Raw genomic sequence first — 27,014 nt, forward strand, 5'->3', positions numbered from 1 at the left:
ATAAAAAAATCTGATATCAAATCGCGACGCAATGCAAACGTTTAGAACAGTTTTTATCCTATCCGTATGAATCCACAATGCATGGTGTTCTTCTCTGATTGCACAACTTGGATGCATTGCTTCAACTAGTTGCGCATCTAGAACGGTGTACTAAAGCAATCTTGCAATATTTTCATTATGTATGAGTATTTAAATGTCTTAACCTTCATTTCTATAACCACCTACCCGGGTATGTTTTACATATTCTTTTTATGATTACTTTTTATAGGATTTTCGAATCGATCCAAAAAAATTAGAATGCCTAGAGAAACTTGTTTTACAAAAGTGGTAAAAAATTCAGAATATTTAAATTTTTTGAAATGTGCTTTAAAAAATAAAATCAAATTTTACCCCTTACTTCTATAACCACCTACCCGGGTAGGTAACACATACAATAAAGGATTTTGGTTTCGATTAGTCGCTAACTTTGTAATGATATGTATAGCAATGCATGTAGTTATATTTATAGAATCTATTCCAAAAGTTTTCTAGCTCTTAATATTCTTCTAAAGTCACATAGATTGAAATGATTGCACCGACAGTCGGGAAGAAATGGCGGTGTATTAGTGTCAGTTGAACTAATTGATATGCATTCAATTTATGTAACTAAAAGCCATACTTCATAAATTTATAAAATAAAAAGAAATATTGTTATTATAGCTGCATAGAATAAATTGAATAAGACATTTTTTGACCAATAAAAATACAAATTCCCTTATAAAATGTATTACTTACCCGGGTAGGTGGTCATAAAGATGAGGGTGTATTTTTGGTCATAGAAACGAAAGTTAATTTGACATGTATTAGTCGGCCGCGTGATTGATTGAGCACATTTTACCAGTTGTTTATAGTTCATAGTGGGTTTCCCGAGTTCATTTACTGTTCATTCTTGTTAAAATAAACGTTATTAGAAACAACTAACGGCTGCTCGATATTGCATGTAGGAAAAATCAGGGAAAAATGAAATTGTAAAATGAAACGAATGTTAACCTTTAAGTTGGCAACCGGATACCCGGGTATTTTTTTCAACTTCGAACTGCAATAACTTTTGATTCATTGCTTTTATTGACCTGAAATTTTCCGTAGCTTCCCAACTTTTAATTTATGATTTTTTGGTGCATAAGTTGTAATTTTAAACAGCCTGTAAGTATTTTATATTAATTTTTTTTTAAATTTACCACGTAAGTTGGCAACCAGCATACCCGGGTATTCTATACATTTTGTATGGAGAATGACGTTTCTCTTCTTCCTCTTTTCGTATTGTGCTTATTTTCGAGTCAAATTCAAGCGATTCCAAATTTCAATTTGACCGTTATTTTTATAATAAAATGAATAAACTAAATGAATAAATGAAATAGAAGAGAATATATGGTCGGCATTACTTGCTTACAGCATTAAAATATAGAAAGCATTGTTTACCTATGAAAATCGTTAATTTTTTGCATCAAAACGTGTGGAATACCCGGGTATGCCGGTTGCCAACTTACGTGTGTAAATTTGGTTGCCAACTCTACGGTTAATTTGTATCGTACAGGCAGTCCTCGAGATACACGGTACCTCTTATACGCGGATTCGGAGATACGCGGTTTTCTAAATTTGACAGTTCTTTGAGCAAATTGTACTGAGTTGACACATCAATTTTAAATTGCCAAATAATTTCCGCTTCGATGAAATGTTAAAAACTATTTCAAAAGGTATAAAACTGTTATATTCAGTCAAAATCATATCATATAATTCATAAAGTGACTAAAACCACCCCGTACTTGCAAAATTACACGAAAATTATTGATATAATAGCTGGAAATCACGAGATTCGACTTACGCGGAAATTCGAGATACGCGGTATTTTGCGGCCGTTTTCGGTCCCCATTAACCGTGTATCTCGGGGACCGCCTGTATACGTTCTTGACCCAGGATACAGTGTCGGACAATAAGATAAGGCCTATCCATCGCACCGTTTTACCACGTTACTTGTGTGTGTGTGGGTGTGTGTGTGTGTGTGTGTGTGTATGTGTGTGTGTGTGTGTGTGTGTGTGTGTGTGTGTGAGAGAGAGAGAAATAGAGTGTGTTTTTTAATGTGTATTTGCGAGTAGGCGGGTTTGTGTCTGAAAAACGTAGCTTGGCATGATGTCATATTGCGTTTAAAGTATTCTAATAATGTTATTATATGAAACAGCGTGCGTTCACACTTGGATAAAAGCTAAAGTTTACATCGACTGCAGCGCTTGCTCCTCGGACGAAAACGCAGGTGTGCTGCTTGAAGAATGTGAATGCGACATCGATGCGAAATGGAAACGCGCACAATAGCAATGAACTCGGCATTTCCCTCTCAGGTGTTTCTCCAGTGCACGCCATTTAAAGGCCTGCATGCATCTCTGCGTTGAACGTTGTGTTCGCATGTTAAACTTTGTGCGTGCATTGAGCTGGCGCGCAGTTGTTCTTTTCAATGGGCGTTTTGTTTCATGAGCGCGGCAGTATTCTGTTCTCGATTTTAATGGGTAGATGCTTACTCGCTTACTCATTGAAAGTTTTTATCAATACGCTTTTTTCGCTGCTCGACAACGATGTAATTCATCGCGTATAGAAGCAGAACGCAGGCAGAGCACGGCATTAGTCGTGTCCAAGTTTTTTACCAGTGCATTCTTGACGGTCCAAGTAAGCAATTTTTGTAACAATGGATGGAAGCAAACATAGTACCGATTATCAGCGCCATATCATAAAGCGAATGGCAGCTGCAGGCATTAAGCGTAAAACGATCGAGTTCGTGATGGAACGATCGCGCACTTTTGTAGCAAACGCGCTTCGGACAACCGAAACGCGCAAGTCACCCGGACGTCCTTACAAGACCACGGCGGAGAAAGACCGTAAGATTGTTAATATACCGAAGAAACACTGCTCGCGAGGGCGGTAGTCCTGCTAATTACAACAAAAACCTAACCCAAAATACAAAAAAAAACTACTAACAAATCTATTCGAAACGACATACTTGTGACACAAACACACACACAAATACACACACAAATACACACTCAAACATACACACACACATAAAAACATACAAACATACACACACATACACACACATACACACATGCACACACACACACAAATACAAACAAATACAAACCACACATAAACATAAACACACATAAAAAAAAGGCCCTATCTTATTGTCCGATACTGTAAATTGTTAAAATTAACAAATGAACTCAATACGTTCGCGATATCTTTGTTGAGAACCTTTAAAACCTTTGGTGAATTTTTAATCACTATTATTTATTAACTATTTCTTTTGCGTTTCACACAAAGAACTCACTTTAAATGTTAAATTAATTGTCTTCAATGCATTTTTTTCACACGGAAACATTAGCAGGCATTGCGAAAGAAATGGTAAGCCGTTATTTTTTCTTCAAAATTAACCACCAATTAGTCCAAGAATTAACCAAAATTGCTTGACATTAGCATCGGGAACGAATTGAATTTATTTGTTAATTTTAACGCCTGATGCTATGCCGTCTATCAATAAACAATCGTCAACAGCTTATGCGATACAAATTAACATTGGTTTAATTATATTGCTGTTTCCCTGTGTTTGCGTATTTGAAATTTCGCGCAGTCGTTAATTATTTTGACGATCGTTTATTTTAACAGGAATACACAAAAAATGAACTTCAAACGACTTATCAAATGTGTTCATTTCATCGCGTAACGGCTATAGAGTTATTACATCAAATTTGGGTTGAAACCTGATAGCATTGTTGATAGCGCCGCGCCCGTCTAAAGGGATCTAAATATTTTTACCTGATGCTCTATACTTGGTGCAAGTTGCAATTGAAGGGCAGATTGTGAAGCTCGCCTTTCCAGTCCAGAATTATCAGCATTCCATGAAATTACCGGTATGCCAAGGTACCCCGCCAGCTGTAAGAAGTATTGTGCAGAGGCTGTGCTACGTCCGTATGACTCATAGTTCATCATATAAAGTATAGCGGTAACATTTGCATGAAGAAACTCTTTGCACAAAGTGTTGAGAATAGCTGTAATGAAACACATGTTCATCAAGAATCGGTGGGTTAGTTGCATGAAGAATAAAGATAAAAAACTAGTTATTGATTAGCTTATGTACAACGAGGATCTCGATATGGGTTACTAACATCATCAATCCAAGTTGAATGTTTGTATTTGATCGATTAGTATCGTTTCGTTGTCTAGAAAAGTAGCTATTTTGTTGTATTGCGTGCTGAGACGTGTTTAAAACGTATCGTAAGTTCAATATTATCATTCAATGGCTCGCTTAGTTCAACAAAAATGTCAATAGGGTAAATGTTCCAGTAGTGGTGCAATTTGTAGTGGTACAAATATGTTTGTTGTGGATCTAAAGTGTTAGGACCAATTGGAATGTGTTTTATCTTTGCAATCACAATCATTTTTACTATGAAACACCTCAATTTAACGGAAAAGTACATATTTTTGTGAATACTTCGTTGTACCTGTAATGGTGGAAATGCGAGAACGAGCGCGAGGGTTTGTATCTGAAGAAACATAGCTTGACATGATGACATATTGCGTCAAAAATGTTCTGATAATGTGTCATGTCATGTTAAACAGCGTGCGTCCACACAAACTAACCTATCCGAAACGACGTACTTGTGTCATAAACACACACACACACACACAAACACACACACACACACACACACACACACACACACACACACACACACACACACACACACACACACACACACACACACACACACACACACACACACACACACACACACACACACACACACACACACACACACACACACATGTCGATGTGTGTGCGGAGTTGGCGAAGAAGGACGTGTTGTCAATGATGCTGGCTAGCAAACAGTATTTGTAGAGTTTTCAAGGTAGCAATATTATCAGTGGAGTTCTAACAACATTTTTTACTGTAGTGATTGGGAGTGCAGTGTCTAGTGCGGTGTGGTCCCGGGATTGCGTATTAACGGTGTTTTGTCGGCGATACGTTCTTGATCACTGTAGCGTCGCTTCCCGAAGAGCGCCGGTCGCCCGGTGGCGCTGTGCGCGGGTGTGTGTAGTGTAGGCATCTTAGCGAAGTAACTAACACATTGCACAGGAGGCTTACAAAAAGGTTTCGGCGAGTGTACTTACGCATTTTGCCCTTTTAGTTCCTGCCTCCGCAACGACCATCGACACATTCGGTGCTGTGTGTGTTAAATGTGCCATGAACCAGTTGATAAGTGCGCGAGTGTTTCTGATTGTACGTAGTGCGCGAGTGTACTTACGCATTCTTTCTTTTGATTTCCTGTCCCGCAACAAACATTGATACATACGGCACTGTGTGTGTTATGCGTGCTTTGAACCAGTTGAAGAGCGCGCGAGTGTCTGAGTGTACGTAGTGCCTGATGAGTGCGCGAGTGCCTGAGTGCAAATAGTGCGTGAGTGCGATTGTAAAAAATTAGGGTGTACATGCACGTGTCGTGCGCGCTTTGTGTCTTACGGTGCGCATGCACTTGGCGAAATAAATGAGTTGCACATTTTCGTTGACTCGCATAGCGGAATGAGCGGAGGCGATTCCCTTCATCCGCGTCCTTTAGGGTCCGCCCTTAAGGGCATAAGTGCTTTTTTCGGTCGTAGTGGCAAGACACCAAGGTCACCCCCGGATGAAAACGCACAGAGTTCTGCATCACCTGCAGTGGTTGCCGTTGAAGAAACACCGGTTGAACACGCCTTAGTCAACATGGAGGCTGAAGAAGGAACCTTGTTGGCGTCAGAGAGCGCAGGACAGACCATGGTGCAACTCCCGCTTTTAGTTCCTCCCTCCTCCACGGAACAAGAGCTTGCTTCCAGTATCAGTAAACTGCAAGAAGCTCTGGCGGTTGCAAGAGAGTTGCATGAATTCACTAAAGATCGAAACAATGTACATGCTCCGATCAAGAAGATGTCGGTGAGCATCCTGTCGTCGCTAACCTGTATTGAACGGGAACTGCTTACCATGAAGATGAGGGTGGAAAGGATCGAAAAGGCGTCTATGAAACCCAAGGCAGGCCTTACAACTACACCGATTTCGGGGAAGAGAAACAGGAAGGTGAGAACACCAGAGGAAGCAGAGGAGGTAAAACGGGCAAAGAACGAAGCCCCAAATTGTAACCAGATAGCCCCAGAACCTATTGAAGAGCAGGAGAAATCAGAGAGTAGCGAGTTATGGAGCACGGTGGTCAGCAAAAAGGCCAAACGTAAGGCTACAATAGATTCGGCCACAGATGTTGGTCAAGGTAGACCTGGTGCACCAAATGGTCCAACTAAACTGACCTCATGGCGACCGAAAACGGAGGCGATCCTGGTCGAGACAAACGAAGTGTCTACACACAAGGACATACTTCGAAAACTGAAGACTGATCCCGAGCTACAGCCGTTTGGCAAACAAGTCGCACGAGTTAGAAGTACCAAAAATGGAGGTTTACTCTTTGAGCTAAAGAAGAACGATGGTACCTACAGTGAAGATTATTCCGAAAAAATCCAAAAGGCCATCGGAGAATCCGGAAAAGTAAAAACCCTTGGGCAAATGGAGACTATCGAAATTCGCTATATCGATGAAGAGACAGAGGCAGCTGATGTCGAACGAAAAGTGCGAAATCAATTTGCCTGCACCGAAGGCTGTAAATTGGAAGTAAGAATGAAATCTTCTTACTCGGGTATGCAGACTGCCATCGTTAAACTTCCAGCAAAGCTAGTGCCGGCGATGACAGCAGCAGGGAAAATACAAATAGGCTGGTCAGTCTGCCCAGTGCGGGTCAGCACTCCGAGCAGAAAATGCTACCGCTGCTGGCAAACGGGCCACATCTCACAGGACTGCAAGGGTCCAGACAGGAGTAAATGCTGCCTGCGCTGCGGAGATGAAGGTCACTTCGCTTCTGCGTGCCAAAAAACTCCTCGATGTGTGTTCTGTCCAGCTGGTTTCAACGCGCATCATTCGAGTGGAGCATTCTGCCCAGTGACGAAAAAAACAACATCATGGAAGTAGTCCAGATAAATCTGAACCACTGTGAAACAGCCCAGGACCTCCTGAGCCAGGTATTGATTGAAGAGGAGGCAGATATTGCTATTATATCAGAGCCTTACAGGGCTCCAATCGGATCTACGAATTGGGTGGCTGATAAAACTGGCGCAGCAGCAATTTGGGCGGTGCGAAGATATCCCATTCAGCGGGTTGTTTCAAAAACGTTCGAGGGCTTCTGCATAGCCGAAGTTAACGGAGTATTCTTTGCCAGCTGCTATGCACCTCCTAGCTGGGAACCAGAAAAATTTAGTGAAATGCTTAACAATCTATGTGCAGCACTGGAGGGATGCAGTCTTTGGTGATTGCCGGCGACTTTAATGCCTGGGCTGTCGAATGGGGGAGTAAACGGACAAATAACAGAGGAGAGGCAGTGCTCGAAACTTTTGCCCAACTTAATGTAGTTCTGGGAAACGTCGGCTCAACCGCTACCTACAGCAGAAACGAAAGGACATCTATGATAGATATTACGTTCTGTAGCCCATCTCTGGCCTGGCACCTACACTGGCGCGTCAGCGATACTTTTACAGGCAGTGATCATCGTGTGATACGGTATGCTGTCAACAAGGGGCAAATGAGTAAACTAACTTTGGCGACGACAACGGATATAAGAGGTTGGAAAACACAGAGCTTTTGCGAAGACCGGTTTGTAGAGGCCCTGAATTTCGGTGACTTTGGAGACGTTGCAAATCCTTCTCAGCTCGTGTCTGCACTGAGCCGAGCGTGTGACGTCACAATGCCTAGAAGGAAAACACCAATAAACACCAGACCACCGGAATACTGGTGGAATTCTTCGATCAAGAAGCACCGAGCTGAGTGCATTGCTGCTCGTAGGAAACTACAACGCGAGAGCAATCCTTCTAACAGAGAGCTACTGAAAATTATCTACGTCAAGCTAAGATCAGATCTTAAAAGGGAGATAAAGTTGAGCAAAAGAAAAATATTCCTTGAGCTACGCGACGAAATAGCTCGGAAGCCTTGGGGATTGGCTTTTGAAACTCTTATGGACAAAAGAAGACCCAAAGAGCCTGTGGAAAGATGCCCCGTGAAGCTTCTCCAGATAATCCAGCAGCTGTTTCCTACCCATGGCCCTCCGCTACTGAATTCGATTATCGACTCGCCAGAATCCACCCCTGTGCCTATTACGACCACAGAGATTGAAAAACTCGCAGATCGCCTCAAGTGTGGAAAAGCCCCCGGCGCAGATGGTATCCCCGCTGAAGCAGTCAAAGTGGCCATGAGGATGTTTGCTAGGGTGTTCCAAAAAGTTTTCCACAACATACTTACGACAGGACAGTTTCCATCAGTGTGGAAGAAGCAGTTGTTAGTCCTGATACCAAAACCAGGGAAGACTCCAGGGAATTTATCAGCCCTAAGACCACTGGGACTGATCGACGTACTGGCCAAAGCACTGGAAATGGTAATTCTCGATCGCTTGACACCATATACAGAAGGAGAACACGGCTTATCAGATCGTCAGTTCGGTTTCCGCAAGAAGCGCTCCACGGTTGATGCGATACAGGCGGTACTGGTGAAGGGTGATGCTGCCTTTCAACGAAAGCGATGTGGGGCTCGTTACTGCGCTATCATCACCATCGATGTGAAGAACGCCTTCAACTCTGCTAGCTGGGAGGAAATAGCAAAAGCTCTAGAGCGCATGAAGATTCCCCCGCACTTGTGCAGGCTGTTGAGGAATTATCTTGACGGTCGCGTGCTGCAGTATGATACGGCGGAAGGAGTGAAAACCAATGCCATCACCGCAGGCGTACCCCAGGGATCAGTGCTTGGTCCCACCCTGTGGAACGTCATGTATGATGGAGTACTGACCCTCGCCCTCCCTCCTGGTGTCGAAATCACTGGTTTTGCAGACGACATCGCTATCACTGTCTCAGCTGTGTCTATTGAGGAGGTAGAGATGCTCGCCACCGACGCAGTCGGTCGGATTGACCGGTGGATGCGGGACGCAAAGCTAGTGATTGCGCATGCGAAGACTGAGTTCATCGTCATCAGCAGTCACAAGGTGCACCAAAAAGCATCGATAATGGCAGGAACTGTACAAGTCGAGTCTATCAGATCGCTGAAGTATCTTGGGGTAGTCATTGATGACCGACTGAAATTTAAGAGCCAACTCGAGGAAGCCTGCAAGAAGGCCATGAAAGCAATAAATGCACTAGCGGCATTCACTCCAAACATTGGCGGACCGAGTAGCAGCATTAGGCGCCTTCATGCTAACTGCGCCATCTCGGTGTTGAGGTACGGAGCGCCGGTTTGGGCGCATATACTAAAGGAGAAGCAGCACCAGAACACCGTGAATAAGGTGCACAGGAAGTTGGCCATGCGTGTTATTAGCGCGTACCGTACCATTTCGTACGAAGCGGTATGCGTTATTGCGAGTATGATGCCTCTTTGTATCACCCTCGAGGAGGACTCGAAGAACTTCCGGAAATCGCGTGCGGGGGAATCTTTCACTGAGACTGCCAAGAAAGCCTCAAGGCAAGCATCGATGCGGCAATGGCAGAACGAGTGGAGTAACTCGTTGAACGGAAGATGGACCTACTTGCTGATCCCCGACGTTGCAGCATGGCTAGACAGGAAACATGGTGATGTGGACTACTTTGTCACCCAGGTTCTTTCCGGCCATGGCTGTTTTAGAAGCTATCTGCACAGGTTCAATCGCGCCTCTTCATCTCGGTGCCCTGCGTGCAAGGATGAAGATGAGACGGTGGACCACGTCATGTTCCACTGCCCTCGATTCGCCGAGGAACGCCTGCAGTTGAACGAGAGTTGCAGAGTAGAGGTGGGCCGTTCAAACCTGGTACAAGTCATGCTGCAGCACACCGACTCATGGGAGGCAGCGGCAACAACAATGCGTCTGATCCTGACCAAGCTGCACCAAAAATGGAAGCAAGACCAGCAGCTCGGCGATATTTAAATTCGTCGTGAGTGTATGTGTTAGTGAACGCGTGAGCGCGCGGCGGAAAAAGTGTCGTTTAATGTCTAGTGTTTCACGTCGTCGTCATGACCGTCTTGTGTTCGCGTGATAACTGTCAAATCTGTCTCGCGAACTTTGGCTCATCGTGCAGTAGCGAGGATGAAATGCAAATGCATAAGCCCTTCCCCAAGAAGCATACCGAAAGGTGAACCCATGGGGAAGGGTATATGGCCCAAGGAGGGGGTTTACTGGATAAGAATCCCATGTCAACACCCGTGCGACAACGAGAGTCTTTCGAAGATTCCCCCTCCTTGTAAAAAAAAAAAAAAAAAACACACACACACACACGCGCACACACACACACACACACACACACACACACACACACACACACACACACACACACACACACACACACACACACACACACACACACACACACACACACACACACACACACACACACGCACACGCACACGCACACGCACACGCACACGCACACACACACACACACACACGCACACACACACACGCGGAAGATCAAGGCAAGTAAAAGGAGATGCTTTTTGGCCCTATGCGATGAGGTTGAAAACAACTCGTTTGGTGCTTACCGAACGCTAATGGGTAAGATGGTCGGCCAAGACCTACCTAGGGAAAGGAACCCAACCGTGCTCAAGACTATCATTGAACAGTTGTTTCCTAACCATGAGCCACAAACTCCACGTGATATACCCCGCAATCCTGATGTTGAAGCTGTGTCAATATCCGCTGATGAACTACAGAAGGCTGCAGACCATCTCAAACTGGGGAAGGCACCTGGTCCGGACGGTATCCCCATTGAAGCGATGAAAGCAGCTATCAAAGCGTACCCAGAAGCTTTTTTATCAGTGTTCCAGAACTGCTTCGATACTGGTTTTTTTCCGAAACCCTGGAAGCGACAAAAACTCGTTCTTCTACCAAAGCCTGGGAAGCCCCCCGGCGATGCATCAGCACTAAGGCCTTTAGGATTGATAGACAATTTCGCCAAGATACTAGAAATCCTAATACTCAACCGATTAGTTGTCTATACAGAAGGCGAACACGGACTGTCGGACAGAAAGTTTGGCTTTAGAAAGGGGCGGTCTACTGGTGAAGCGATCGCAGCTGTTTTAAAGAAAGGACGAAGCGCCTTGCAAAAAAAAGGACAGGAAACAGATACTGCGCGATCGTTACGATTGACGTAAAGAATGCTTTCAACAGTGCCAACTGGGAGGCCATACATGCAGCTCTCTCCAAGATGATGGTTCCACCGTACCTCTGTAGGCTGCTGAAAAGCTATTTGGATCACCGTATGCTTTTATACGACACAGATTTGGGAATCAAAAAAATGAGCATCACCGCTGGCGTTCCTCAAGGTTCTATTTTGGGTCCAACTCTCTGGAATGTTATGTACAACGGAGTTTTGACCCTAGGGCTTCCTCCAGGAGCTGAAGTGATAGGTTTTGCAGATGATATTGCTCTTACTGTCCTTGGTGAGTCAATAGAAGAGATTGAACTCCTCACATCCGACTCCGTAAGCAGAATCGAGTCGTGGATGCAACAAATGAGGCTAGAAATCGCCCATAAAAAGACGGAATTCCTCATCATAAGTAGCCACAAGACAGTGCAGTCAGGTAGCATCCAGGTCGGTGATGAACGTATCGAGTCGATGCGTCATCTAAAATATCTTGGTGTGATCATCGATGACCGCTTAAGTTTCCGGAAGAATGTCGAGTACGCCTGTAACAACGTCTTTAAGGCAGCAAACTCGTTGATACAAATAATGCCGAACATTGGAGGGCCCAAGAGTAGCTGCAGGCGACTTCTAGCTGACGTGGCCATCTCACGGTTGCGTTATAACGCTGCGATCTGGGCACATGTTCTGGTGCTAAAGGAAAACCGACAGTTGGTGAACAGAGTGCATCGATTGCTAGCTATGAGAGTTGTTTGTGCCTACAAAACAATATCGCACGCGGCAGTTTGTGTTATCGCAAGCATGGTTCCCATCTGCCTCATATTAGCAGAGGATTCTGAGTGTTGCAGTTTCTCCGGAGTTTCAAACGCGGGATTATCCAGATCCTCAGCAAAACAGCTCTCTATGAGAAAGTGGCAGTCTGAATGGGATTGTTCAACAAAGGGGCGTACGACACATGCACTGATCCCGAACATCGCTGCATGGACGAGCAGAAAACACGGCGAAGTGAACTTCTACATAACTCAGTTCCTCTCCGGCCATGGGTGTTTCCGGAGTTACCTTCACAAGTACCGTCACGCAAGCTCGCCAGACTGCCCAGCGTGTGTGAGCATCGTGGAGTCAGCAGAACACGTGCTTTTTCATTGCCCTCGTTTTGCTGAGGAACATCATGAAATCACCGTGAAGTGCGGAACAACAATCAACGGAACAAACCTGACCAAGGTGATGTTAAAGAATGCTGAAACATGGGAAGTCATAGCAAACGGCATGCGATCAATACTGATGAAGCTGCTGGCCTTATGGAAAGCGGATCAACGACTTGGGCGTTCGTAAATAGTGTTGTGCGTATTGTGAAAGGGTTTAGTGTATCTGTGCACGAATTGAAGTGAGCCTGTAAGTCAAGTGAATGCGTACTTTCTGTGCTTTTGTGTGGTATTACGAGTGTCTCCAGGACTGTCATTCTGTCTCGCGAATGTGGTCCATGTTGCAATAGCGAGATGTAATGCTAATGCATAGCCCTTCCCCAAGAAGCATACCGAAAGGTGAACCCATGGGGAAGGGTAGATGGCCCAAGGAGGGGGTTTACTGGGTAAAAATCCTATGTCAACACCCGTGCGACAACGGGAGTCTTTCGAAGATTCCCCCTCCTTGTAAAACAAAAAAAAAAAAAACACACACACACACACACACACACACACACACACACACACACACAAAGTGTGTTCGTGCATCTGTATCAAAGCGTTCGTGCATCTGTGCACGAATTCAAGTGAGCCAGTAACTCAAATGAATGCGTACTTTCTGTGCTTTTGTGTGGTATTACGAGTGTCTACAGGACTGTCATTCTATCACAGGTGAACCCTGGGGGAAGAGTAGATGTCCCAAGGAGGGGGTTTACTGGGTAAAACTCCTATATCAACACCCGTGCGACAACGGGAGTCTTTTTGAAGATTTCCCCTCCTTGTAAAACAAAAAAAAAAAACAAAAAAACACACACACACAAGTAACGCGGTAAAACAAGTGCCTGGTGCGTTGAAAACAAATTCTCTAGCTTTTTGTCCGATACTGTACCTACAGTCATCGTATTGTGTTCCTATAGTAGTGGTTAACAAAGATGCCTCAAAACAGTTTATAATATCAAGGCAAGGATAACTGTAATAATTTCGATTCGTTACATAATTTGATCGTAAAAAATGTATGAATTTGGCTGATGAAAATATTGTATAAAGTATTGCATAACCTGTCGTCAACCGGAAGAGAAAACTTGATTTGAGGTCGATTTTTCACTCAGCCAGATAAGCGAATTTTGGCCTTTGTTTGGTAAATTACTTACAGAAAACTCATTTATGTTGCTTATTTTAATGAAAACAGTACGACATGTCAAAAATATCGTTTTTTTTATAAAACATATATATATATATATATATATATATATATATATATATATATATATATATATATATATATATATATATATATATATATATATATATAATTATGTGGCATTGGACACCAGCCCGTGGTTATTGTGTCGTTCCATACCATATTGCAGCGCGGCACATTCTATCTCTTCTAGTTCCCACGGGCGGGCATCATCGGACACCAGCCGGGCCGACAATGCAGACAGCTCGCACGGTCGCGCGCCATCGGACACCAACCGGACGCAGACGGTTCCTACAACCATACACCTTCAACCGAGGTAGAATGAATGTTAGAGTTAGTTTTAGTTTAGAACTCATCCGAGTAACACATAATTATTTGAATAAAAAGCGGTTTTGTTCGCTTAATTAATGTACACCGCATAATTTGCCGGGTAGGCAATAAAGAAAAGTGACGTCATAGTGAGAAACAGTGGAAAGTACTGAACTAATAACACAGTACAACAGTGATCCCGCAAAGTACATCGTGATCTACGAGCATCAAGCATCCACAAGCACCACGGACCACGTCGCTGAGGAGTTGAGGATCCCCCCGCTACGACGCACACGGAGCACCGTCATCGTTTTCTTGGCCTTCGCCCAAACACGACTTAAACATCAACCGTGTAAGTATTTAGTGTTGAGTTTCTGTGCGTGGAATTGTGTTCAGTAAAACTACAGAGGAGCGCTGTTTATCCGGGCTCTCGGGACTTCCCAAGTGACATTTGCTCGAAATTGTTTTCCCATATCTGCTCGATTAGTACTCGATACGTCTGAAATTGTGGATTTGTGTCTGATCAAGTGTGTTGAAAGCGCTAAAATTTGGTGAGTTCGTAAATTAGACTTGCTTCTATCGATTGACGATGCCGTCGAGCTCATTTTACACACATAGCTTCGATTTTTGATGAAAAACAAAAGCTAATTTTGTGTGACGTTATTTTATAAAAAATCAATATTATTTAAGTATAAAATGGCTACCTGACCAATTATAACGATAGAAAACATCATTTTCGAGCGAATCTAGAAGAAAACAACGAAAAAGCCACATCACAGTTGATTTTAAAGGCCTTTTTCTAAATTCCCTTAAACTGGTGCAGTTTAAGGGAAGTTTAAGGCTCCAGTTTAAGGGAATTTGCTCGAATTCCCGATTATTCGTGCTCGAAAATGTCAATTGGGTTAGCTTCGCCCGGATAAGCGAATAACACGGATAATGAGTCAAATGATATATTTTATCACCAATTCCTGGTTATTTTTTGGAAATTTTTCTTATTTTTTAATAAAAATAACCCAGTTTTTATTAACTTCATGTTTTTCGAAAGAGAATTTTTAAAATTTGCTATGAATTATAGTGTTTTTTGTTATGACAATGTGCTCTTATAACCGCTTTTTCAAATATCCTCCTCATAACCCAATGTCACTTTTGTATTGAACTGTCATTTCTCAACAGCACGGATAAACGGAAAGCCGGATAAAAGGTACCCGGATAAACGGTGCTCCACTGTACCTAAATAATAACACAAGAAATCGGGGGTGAAAGAATATAAAATTAATGTGAGTGCGCACTATCAGATAGACGCATTACATTAGTTTTATACATTTCTTTTCATTCACGTGCCTAGAGCCACTACCAGATAGAGCTTTAGGATTAGCTTTGTTTATGCCAAAATTCAAGAACAACGCTTTCAAAAAGGCCCAACAGCTGATTCAGGAAAGGATTTTTGCATCTGAAACAAGATCCGAATCAGAAGAAAATGCGGTATCTGAGGAATATTCGCACATACTAATTGCAAATTTGCAGTTATCACTTGAGCACCTAAAAATGGAACCTCAAGCCCAAACTACTCAAGAGAGTGGTAATGATCAGATGGCTCGTATGATCCAAGCCATCGAAAACATCAGTGCAAGATTAACGCAGCAGGAGTTGCAATGGCAAAGTACAAATGGAAACCAGGGAATAGCACACCAACGAAGTGATCCTATTCCTCGTGAAATGACAATATCAGGTGATCCGTTCCGTATCCCTGATCCCATAAAAATGTTGCCCACATTTAATGGCAATAAAAAGTAACTCACAAGTTGGATAGAAACAGCAAAAAAAAACTCTTCTTTTATTCGAAAACATCGTGTCACCACAAATATTTGAAATTAATGTGACAGCTGTTATAAACAAAATAGAGGGGCATGCTAAAGAAATAATTTGTACAAACGGCAACCCAAAAACGTTCAGTGAAGGGAAAGAAACTTTGATAACATCTCTAGGAGATAAACAAGATCTATCCACGTATAACTGCCAACTCTGGCATAACAAAATGGATGGTAATGCAAAAACGCATTATCAGAAAACTAAGGAACTGGTTCACAATATAAAATCATTGGCAAAACAAAATCCCAAGTACAATCTTCATTGGGATGCCATAAAAGAATTTATAGACGAATATAGTATAGCTGCATACGTCAGTGGGCTGCAGAAACTCTATTTTGGGTATGTACAAGCTGCTGAACCCAAATCAATCGAAAATGCGTATGCATTTATATGTAAATTAAATTAAATGAATAGAATAGAAATCTTAACCATATTCAATTAACTCAATCAAAACAATACTCAGGCATCTCCCATACCGCAGGGCAAGGAAATAATAAAAAAAAAACAGAAAGGAAATTTAACAATACAAAAATCACACAGCCTCAGCAACAGGATTACAAACCTCGTAAACCAGTTGACACGAATTTGCCACCCGAACTGGTGGAAATAGGTTCTACCAAAAATCGACTTACTTTAAATAAGAAACAGCTGTTAAATGCTGAAATAACTCCGATGACGAAGAATCTGAATTTGAGGATGAATTAATGACATAAATTTTTGCTTAACTCATCCAGAAAACAATAAAACGAAAGCAAATTTTTAAGCACAGAAAATAACATTACCTGATGTCAAAGAAAAATTAAACATATTAGTATATAAATTTTAAACGATTTCCTCAATCCCTTAGATCCAGAGAGTAGCGTTACAAATGAAGTGCTCAGCGAAATAATCCGCACATATCATTTGTCAATACTAGAGAGGGATGAATTATTTAAAACAATACTTACAAATAAAACAATTTTACTTAGGGCTGGAGAGAAACTTACAGCTACATCTTTAATAAAACATAAAATCTTAACAACAGACCTGTTTACACAAAATCATATAGGTACACAAGTTTTTTAAAAAGATGAGGAAGGGCAAATCAAGGACTTCTTGGAAAACGGAATCATACAACATTATATTAGCCCTTATTCATCGCCAGTTTGGGTTGTTCCAAAAAAGATAGACACATCAGGAAAATGTAAAGTGCGCGTTGTTATTGACTATCGTAAGATCAATGACAAAACCATTAACGATAAATTTCCCATCCCACAAATAGAATAAATATTAGATAATAATATTAGATAAGAAATAGAAGATAATTAGGTACAGAGAAACGGAATTTCTTGGACACATTATTACCCCTGACGGATTCAAACCTGACCCAGAAAAAATAAGAAACATTCAAGAATGGAAGCTTCCATCCAATCAAAAAGAAATAAAACAATTCTTAGCACTCGTAGGGTATTATAAACGTTTTATTAAAGATTACTCTAAATTAACAAACCCCTCACCAAATTGTTACAGAAGGATGAAATAGTAAACTTTAATGATCAAGAATATCAGGAAGCCTTTAAACATTAAAAAAATATAATAGTTTCAGATCAAATCTTATCTTATCCTGACTTTGAACTTCCTTTTATATTAACAACTGACGCCAGCAGTTATGCACTCGGTGCCGTTTTATCACAAGTAATACATAAAACAGAATAACCCATAGCTTTCGCAAGCCGTACTCTAAACAAAACCGAGTCAAATTACTCCACAACAGAAAAAGAGCCATCATAGCCGTCATTAGCCAAGTTTAAGCCGTACCTGTATGGAAACAAATTCACTTTGGTTACCGATCATAAACCCCTTATTTATATTAAAAACTCAAATAAGAACGCTAAATTGATACTTTGGCGATTAGACTTAGAAAATTACGACTACGACGTAATCTATAAGACAGGAAAGACAAATGTTGTGGCAGACGCACTTAGTAGAAAAGTCCAAGTTAACAAGAATGAACTAGAAAATGTTGTTTCTGTTGATCAAATATCTGTGGAAAATAATATCAGTTCATTTTCTTCCGAAACAGCACATTCAGCAAACACATCCGATGACTATTATTTGCATTTTACAGAAAGAGCTATTAATAGTTACAGAAATCAAGTAATTTTTAAAGTAACGGACTCCGACTCCGTTATCACGGATCAAATTTTTCCAAACTATAAGCGAACAACTATTTGTTCCACTTCGTTTGATTATAGAAAAGTTACAACATTTTTGAAAGGTCATTCGAATGGAAAGCAAAATGCTGTGTTAGCTCCCGAATGCTTATTTAATTTAATTCAAGAAGTTTACAGAGAATGCTTCTGCAACACAAACTGCCATTTCATTATTACACAAAATATGGTTGAAGACCTAACTTCCGAAACAATGCAAGACATTATCATAAGAAAAGAACATGATAGAGCCCATAGAGGCATAACCGAAGTCGATAGTCAGATTAAACGATCTTACTTTTTCCCACACATGATCAAACGAATCAAGCAAATAATTAATTCATGTACAATTGGCACTCAACACAAATACGAACGAAAACCATATAATATAAAAATTTCACCAATTCCACTAGAAAATGGTCCTTTTTACAGAGTTAATATTTTCGGTATGGATAGACACTACTACCTTTCTTTAATTTGTGCATTTTTGAAGCACCTTCAACTTATAGAAATTAAATCTAGGAACATGACAGATATACGGAATACCCTTTTACAGTATTTCAGAACATTTAGACCACCAAGAAAAATCATTTGCGATCATGAAGCAGCTTTTACTAGCATTCAGTTCCAAGACTTTTTAGCTAATTTCGGAACCGTAATAGAATTCCCTTCCTCATCAGAATCAAATGCCCAAATAGAAAAAAAAACTCAAAATACTCTCATTGAAATTTATAATACCAACAAACACAAATTCATTAATAACTCATCTCCTGAAATAGTGCAAATAGCAAATTCAATGAACAATGATACTGTTCATTCAATGACTACTTATACCCCTAATGAAATCATATTTTCATCGATATCGCCAACAAAATTTTCAAAAATGTAAAAAAGAACCTTCAAGTAGCTGCCAATATAATGAAGAAAAATAACTTCAAAAAAGAAATTGCACCTGCTGTAAATAAAAACATGATGTTTATATAAAGAAACACACTAGAAAAAAGCTAGATCCACGCTTTTCAAAATCAAAATGTTTGGTTAATAATGAAAAAACCATTCAAATTGGACCAAGAAATGTGAAACGCAATAAAAATAAAATAAAACGCATAAAAACATTATTATACATGAAACTAATATATTTTTTATCTTTACAGGATTAGACTCTCAAAATAAAAAAGAACAGACGACCGGCTGAGCTCAATTTTTTATTATTTCGTTCTGTTTTTAGCAAAAAAAAAGAAACATAAAAGGATGCGGTACGACTAATTGTCACTCATTTAATTTGTAAGCATTTAAATTGGTCAAAAAAAAGCTTGATTGAAAAAAGGGTTAGGAAATCCAAGGAATCACAGGAAATAACAAATTAAATCATAAATTTGAAAATGAATAATTATGAATTTAATTTTTTTTCTCCAGCACGACAAGACGTCGTCAGAATAGTTATGTTGATGGTCATTTTAATGATAGCTCATATTAAAGTTCTAGAATTAAAAATAACTAGTTTGATTGATCAACAAATTTTAATTCTAGAGAAACATAATTGCAAAATTCTAAACGGTAGTATCAATATAATACATGAGGTAAACATAACAGAAATTGAAAATACAATGAGTTAACTCAAGTAGCTTTTCGCCCAACCAATAGTTCTCTATCAATAATTGCGAAGCATAAGGTTAGAAACAAATATTCTAATTTTAATCTCATAAGACCAAGGAAGCGTTTGATAGAAGCGTAAAAGCTAGAGGCTCGGTTTGGAAATGGATTGGAGGAATCCCGGATGCACATGACCTGCAAATCATCAACAGTACAATGAACGATTTGATAGAGAGTAATAACCAGCAATTCCAAGTAAATGAAAATTTTGGAATGAAAATCAAAAACCTCACCAACGAAATGAAGCAGATGATTCAAAAAATAAAAGACATTCTTCTTAATGAATTAGACATGCTGACGGCAATAATCAATATAGGGTAAATGTACCTATAGTGGTGGTAGTACCAATAGTGGTGCTATTGCTCTAAAATGCGGTTCATAGGGCAAATTAAAAGTAATTAAGTTATTTAAGTTAGTGTGAAATGTTCTTTAGCCTTAGGATTTCATAACGAAACTCATTTTTCTGTTAACGTTCTAAACGACCACATAACCACGCAATTACTAGTTTTTCAACATAACTGTTGTCGCGCACACGAAAGTGTCTTTCGGAGCAGCAGCTTAAGACAGGCACAGTACACGCCGACTTAAGCACAATAATGAACGCACCAACTGGTTCTTGGCAAGTAATGGCTTCATTAATTTATTATTATTATTATTTATTAATCTTCAACGGGCCGTATGGCCTAATTAAGATGTAACAATTCAATTAAAAAAAAATACATAGCAAAAACAAGATTTGCATCGCAATTCACTGCGGCCACGGCAAAAGCCGGAGACGTTCCTTGAAGCACTGAGTTGAGATGTCGAAGTCGAAGCAATCCGAGACAGTGTTGAAGACAGCCGACATGCGGAACATAGGGTCTGACCGACCAGCGCTGGAACGGGGTTGAGCGAGCCGTAGAGTTTCTCTAGACCTAAGTGTTCGGGATGGTGCATAGATATCGACTCGATGCAACAAAGGCGATGAGTCGATAGAGCCATTTAGCAATCCAGCGATGAAAGAACACTGTGCATTGCGTCTTCTAACCGAAAGAGGTTCAAGGCCTAGAAGACGGCACCGCGCAGCATACGGAGGAAGATTATTGCGATCCTGCCAGGGAAGTAGGCGTAGGGCATATCTCGTGAGCTTACGTTGAATCGCCTCAAGTCGAGCAATTGAAGAAGCGGTAGTTGGGCTCCAGACTACGCACGAATATTCCAGAACCGAACGAACGATACAGTTGTACACAGCTTTGATGCACATGGGGTTGCGGAATTCATTAGTTGTCCGGATAACCACGCCAAGTAATTGATTTCCTCTGGCTACAACGTCATCGATATGCTGTTTAAAGTTCAAGCTAGAGTCAAGCAGAACGCCCAGGTCTTTGGCATGATTCTGTCGATTAACTGCAGTGCCGTCCATGAAGTAGGTCCCAGTCACTGGGCTCCTGCATCGACTAAAAGACACACAGTAGCATTTCTCGATGCAGATAGTCAGTCCATTACGCTTGCACCACGAACAGAAAATTTCGATGCAGTCTTGCAGGAATGTACAATCACCTGTGTTGTGAATAGGCGCAAAAATTTTTGCGTCGTCGGCAAACAGACTGATACTGTCGGGAGGTAGAGCGAGGGTAACATCGTTGATAAACAATATGAAGAGAAGCGGGCCAATGTTGCTTCCTTGTGGCACACCCGAGCTGCTGACTATTTCTTTGGACATGTGCTTTTCAATTTTCACGATGTATGTGCGATTTATTAGATACGACTTAAGCCACTGTACGAGCGGGCTGGGAACTCCTAGCTTATCGAGTTTAGCGAGAAGAATTGCGTGCGGAAGAGAGTCGAATGCTGCTTTTAGATCTGTATAAATTGCATCGACTTGAGCTCCGGCATCAATTTGACTAGTGCAATAGGTTACAAATTCAACCAGGTTCGTGGTAGTCGACTTTTTTGGCACGAATCCATGTTGATACGGACTTAGGTAGCTGCGGCATGCATGTAGCAGATTTTTGTATATCACTAGTTCGAACACCTTGGCAATGGCACACAAGGATGTAATACCCCGGTAGTTGATGGCATCTGTTCTGTCGCCCTTTTTGTAAATAGGAACCATCCAAGATTTCCTCCAAGCTTTGGGAAAGTAGCCATTGGCTAGCGATGCATTGAACAATTTTGCAAGGATAGGTGCTACTGTCGTTTGACAGCGTTTCAGCACGGTAGAAGGAATTCCGTCGGGTCCAGGAGCGAAGGAAGGCTTTAGTTGCGCTAGGGCAGATAAAACGATCTCACTGTCGATGAAAGGAGTGCTCATGTTAATTGCGCCAGCCGGAGTGTTGACGAGAGCAGCATCAATGGTATCGGTATCATTCATGGCCGGTGAAAAGCAATCTGCAAAGCGATCCGCGAAGAGATTGCACATTTCATTAGTGTTGGCACTTGTTGCTCCTTTGTACGTAATGGATTTCGGTGTATGCGTGGATTTTGTTTTGCTGTTGTAGAAGCGCCAAAACGAGTCAGGCCACCTGCAGAGGTTACGTTGAATTTTACTCAAATATCTGCCATATCGAAACCTGTTATAGCTGCAGTATAAAGAGTGCGTTTCAAAGTAGATCGAGCGAGATCTTTGGCAGCGGCGCGTTTGGTAGTGACGATAAGCAGCTCTTTTTACACGTTTGAGTCGTTTGAGTGTGCGGTCCGCCCAGGGGGGGTTAGGTTTAGGACGCTGAACTGGGACGCATACAACAAAGGCTTGCAGCATGAAGGACGAGAATGAACATACTGCTTCGTCAAGTGAAATAAAATTGGAACAATGAAAGCTATTGTTAAACATTGATATCATGTCGTTCAGTTTCACATAGTCAGCTTTAGCAAAGTTATAACGATAAAATGCGGTTGTCGTCGAGTTTTGTCGAGTCGTCGAATTGCGTCGGGTCGACGAGTTAATACGTATATTGAAGTCTAACGCCGGATGGTAGGAGTCAAGAGGTACAAGCGGAACAACACTTGGAAAGACAGGCGAACACAATTTAGCTGCAGCATTGTTAGCGTAGAGCAGGTCAAGCATGCGTCCGTGCGAATTATTGATGTGATTAAGTTGCACTAATCCGTTAAATTTAAATCCATCCACAAAGGTGTTGTTGGCCAGTGAGCGCGCAGTTGGTTCATAGTGCGTGATTGATGAGTATGCTGGCGAGGACGAAGGATCAGCTGTGGACCAGCTTATGCTAGGCTGATTGAAATCGCCAATAACAAACAGCAGATCCGAAGGCTTCAGTGTGAGAGTGAAGCTGCTGATACAATCATGTAGAGAGCGAAGAGTCGATATCTCGGAGCTAAGCTGCGGTGGAATGTATACTACCATGACGTACAGATGTGCGTTATTGCAGGCGACGCGCACACAAATATACTCGAGAGAACGATCACGGGAAGGTAATTCTATCGACTCGTATGCGTTAGAAACGGCTAGCAAAACACCACCACCGCGAGAGCTAGAGCCGCTGAGAGAGCGATCACAGCGGTAAACAGAGAAGTTGTTGTTGAAGAGAAGAGCAGATGGAATGTTGTCAACAAGCCAAGTTTCCGTGAGGGCGATGAGATCGAAGTCAGCCTCCGATACAGCTAAGTGAAATTCTTTTGTTTTAGTACGCAAACCTCTAACGTTTTGATAATAGCAGCTTAAATACTCAGCGGTAGCGTTGTCATTGTGGCGGTTGGATAAAGCGGGTATACGGTAAGTCAATTGAGCTGCGTTGTCAGAGCATGAGGCTTGGCGTGTTTGTTGCGTGCAATGAGCGGAACTTCGTCTAGTTGAGAAAAAAGCGATCGATTGTAGACTGGTGTAGGTGCGGAGATGAAGCACGGTGGTTTTGGGGCGGTCCAGAAACAAGTGTTGAGTTGGGTGCTTCCAAGGTATCATTCACCGGGGGGTGACACTGTTGTGATGATGTTGTTTCAGGACCAGGTGGAGTAGACGTGCGTGCGGCTAAACGGTGAGTCGTTGTTGGTGTGCGTGTGGTGTAGCGGTGATCAGTACTAGTAGCTGGTGTGCGTGTTGTAAAGCGGTTTCGGGTGGCTATAGGAGATGAGGTTTGGTGGTCGTGTTGACGGGATTGAAAAAACTCACGTACACCGATACCGACGGGCCAAGTGGATGGTGTGAGTGCCGCATCTCGAAGGATAGCCGGGACTCTCACTTTGAATGAAAGCCAATTCATGCTGTCCACACTAACCCCTCTTCTCAGCAGGCAATACGCTATAACGTCATCGGTGGCTAAGCGACGCTTTACAGAAGCGACCACTTGTTCCACAGTGACGGCCGTTGATAAGCGGGATAGGCGGATCCAGATCCTATCTGTGAATGGCTCACGAGGTGCAGCTTGAAGCGGTGATGATAACGGATCGGTTCCCACCAGTTCATGCGGTTGTGTAGGTGCCGGCTGGACGGCAATCGTGGTGTTGGTGTATGCGTTTGGCGATGACGCGGCACAAAGGATGTTGCCGCGACTGTTTACAATTTTGTTTACACTAGGAGATGCCGAATCCTCGATTATACGCCTCCGCTTTCTACCAGTAGCTGGTCGAGGATCAGAGTTCCGATTGTGAGGCGTGGATGCAGTTTGAAGGAGGGTAAAACCACTGCGAACTTCGGCGACAATAGGCTCAACGAGCTTGCCAATAGCTGCTACAGCTGAGTTGAGGGCGGCATGGAAACCGACCTGGGCGCCTATTTCTTTTACCGAACGGCAGCGCGGATTTTTAAGCATGTTCGTGCAGCCAATGCAGCTCCAGTGCAGGTCGACATTGGACAATACTGCGTCAATCAGCTCGGGGGGCAATTTGCAACAGCCGCGGTGGAACGTAGCGTCACAATATGCACAACTGATGATGCAGCCGGTGGCCTCTAGCGGTTCAGCACACGAGAAGCAAATAGCCGCCATCGCGAAATCACGCGTAATCACAGCACAACACTGCTAAGCCGAGCAGGAAAAAACAGCAGGAAACCACAGTTGTGATGCAACTAAACAATTCGCCAAGACGAAGCGATGATGTTAAACAGTTTAATAGTCCGTAGAAAAGGCAACAATGCGATGCGACGCAGAAAACACAAGAAAATTATTGAAAAATCACGGAGCGCGACGGAAATGCGGCCGAACAAATAAACGTCAAACGTCATTGTTCAATTGATTTTATACTCTAAAAATGCTGACCGTCGTCGATCAGCATATTCTTCTTAATCTATTCTTCTTAGCCTATTTTTCCATTTAATCGTTAAACCAGCGCGCATCGCTGGCGCGTTGCATAACATAGCTAGTCAGCATTTATTGACCTAGCAACGCTTTGTTTTTTAAGCCTAAATTGTCGTCAGCGACAACTGTTATGTAATGTTATTGTTTTACTAAAATTATTTGCCTTTTGACCATATTTATGCATTTTTAAGTGTTTTTTTTACCATAGTGCCATTATAGCTACACAAAACAGGCATGTTCCTATAGTGGTTATAGTTATAAAATCAATAAAAACAGGTCGTTTTAGATTTTTTCGAGGATATTTTTGACATGTCGTACTGTTTTCACTAAAATAAGCAATAGAAATGAGTTTTATGTAGATAATTTACCAAAAACAGGCCAAAATTCGCTTATCTGGCTGAATGAAAAATTGACTTCAAATCAAGCACACTCTTCCGGGTGCAGGTTGACGACAGGTGTGATGCAGTACTTTAGTGAATAGTTTCATCAACCAAATTTATACATTTTTTACGATCAAATTACGCAAGAAATTTAATATGGCAATAGTGTGGCAGCAATCCATGCTATTCATACGAAAACAGCTTCGATACTATATTTCATTGATATTATACACCGCTTTTTATGCATCTTTGTTTACCACCACTATAGAAACACAATACGACTATAGGAACCATACCACCATTATAGGTATAACGAAGCAGTCACAAAAATATGTATTTTTTCGTAAATTTGATGTGTTTCATGGTAAAAATGGTTGTGATTGCGAAGATAAAACATATTCCAACTGTCATGGCTTTATGTATACGTGTTTCTTTTTCTAAGTTTCGTCTTTATGTGGGGATTGTTTATGTGCCACCGTATTTGAGCAGCGACCGCAACTATTTGGAATCCCTTTCTGCTTTCATCAGTGATGCATACATGCAAATGAAACCGAATGATCATCTTATCCTTCTGGGTGACTTCAATCAACCTGCGTTAGAGTGGTCGCTTTCTACCGCAGTAAGGCCAGATTCATCTTCAGCTATAAGACATTATGTGCCACATATTTCTTCGAATACATCCAGTTCCTGCTTTTTGGATATGTTAAACCTGCATGAACTCTATCAGCTGAACGGGGTGCATAACCATTTAAATCATTATTTGGACCTGGTGCTCTCCAACTCTGCTGCAGCTGCTTGTTGTTCTGTGTATCCTGCTTCGTCACTGCTCCTGCCCCAGGATGCCCATCATCCTGCTCTAGAAATTGCGTTACCGTCTTCTTTATTTAGGGCTAGTAGGGTTATGAATGTATTACCTTCTGCTCCTAATTCATTGAGAGTTCGTTATAATTTTCGGCTCACAGACTATCGTAAACTTAATTCAATTCTATCTCGTTCCGACTGGTCTTTTTTTATCAATGTACATCGGTCGACGAGGCTGTCCAATCGTTTAATGCTTTGTTAACCTCTGCACTCCTTTCATGTACACCTATTTTTCGTTCCCCTCCTAATCCTCCCTGGTCCAATCGTACTCTTCGCAACCTGAAAAAGGATAGAATGAAATATCTTAGGAGGTATCGTCTGAACCGATCTGCTTTCAACTTTCGTTTATTTAAGTACGCTGCCTCTGCGCATCGACTATACAACAGGGCTTGTTTTGAGGCCTATTCGAGTAGACTGCAATCGCGTTTCCGTTCTGATCCAGCATCCTTCTGGCAATTTGTTAGGATTCGAAGAGGGTGCAATACGTTACCTAATGAAATGGTACTTGATTCTCGAACTGCCTCTACGCCTGTTGAGATCTGTGAGCTATTCTCTGCACATTTTTCCCAAATGTTTGAGCCACCGGTTAGTGTCCCTAACCTTATTGAGGGTGGGCTACTCTACACGCCAGAGAACTTAATTAATCTCTCCGATATTTCGGTTAGCTCTGAAACAGTTGTACAGGTGTTATTTGGGTTGAAACGTTCTTTTACTCCTGGTCCAGATGGCATTCCTGCCTCTGTTTTAATAAACTGTAAGGACGTGCTTGCTCCACACCTTGCTAAAATTTTCAACCTTTCACTTTCTCTTGGGGTTTTTCCTGCTCTTTGGAAATCCTGTTGGCTTTTTCCGGTACACAAAAAGGGATGCCGTAGCATTGTTTCTAATTATCGTGG

General features: G+C 41.9%; 1 protein-coding gene across 5 annotated transcripts in view; it reads right to left on the reverse strand.

Annotated features, from left to right (window-relative positions):
- Positions 1-27,014, reverse strand: part of LOC1275196 (glutamate receptor ionotropic, NMDA 2B) — a 133,986-nt gene that overhangs the window by 50,671 nt on the left and 56,301 nt on the right. Inside the window, exon 1 of one of the 5 annotated variants that reach the window (XM_061648132.1) lies at positions 3,841-3,857. The exons of 1 other annotated variant lie outside the window; for it this stretch is intronic. Coding sequence is in view for 1 of the 4 variants with exons in the window: in XM_061648104.1 (XP_061504088.1) it covers positions 3,841-4,014 (174 nt within the window). In the remaining 3 variants the exon portion in view is untranslated. 3 more of the 5 variants (XM_061648104.1, XM_061648122.1, XM_061648115.1) reach the window with 3 other exon arrangements.

This window comes from Anopheles gambiae, chromosome X (assembly GCF_943734735.2).
Source record: "Anopheles gambiae chromosome X, idAnoGambNW_F1_1, whole genome shotgun sequence".
Classification (NCBI taxonomy): Eukaryota; Metazoa; Arthropoda; class Insecta; order Diptera; family Culicidae; genus Anopheles; species Anopheles gambiae.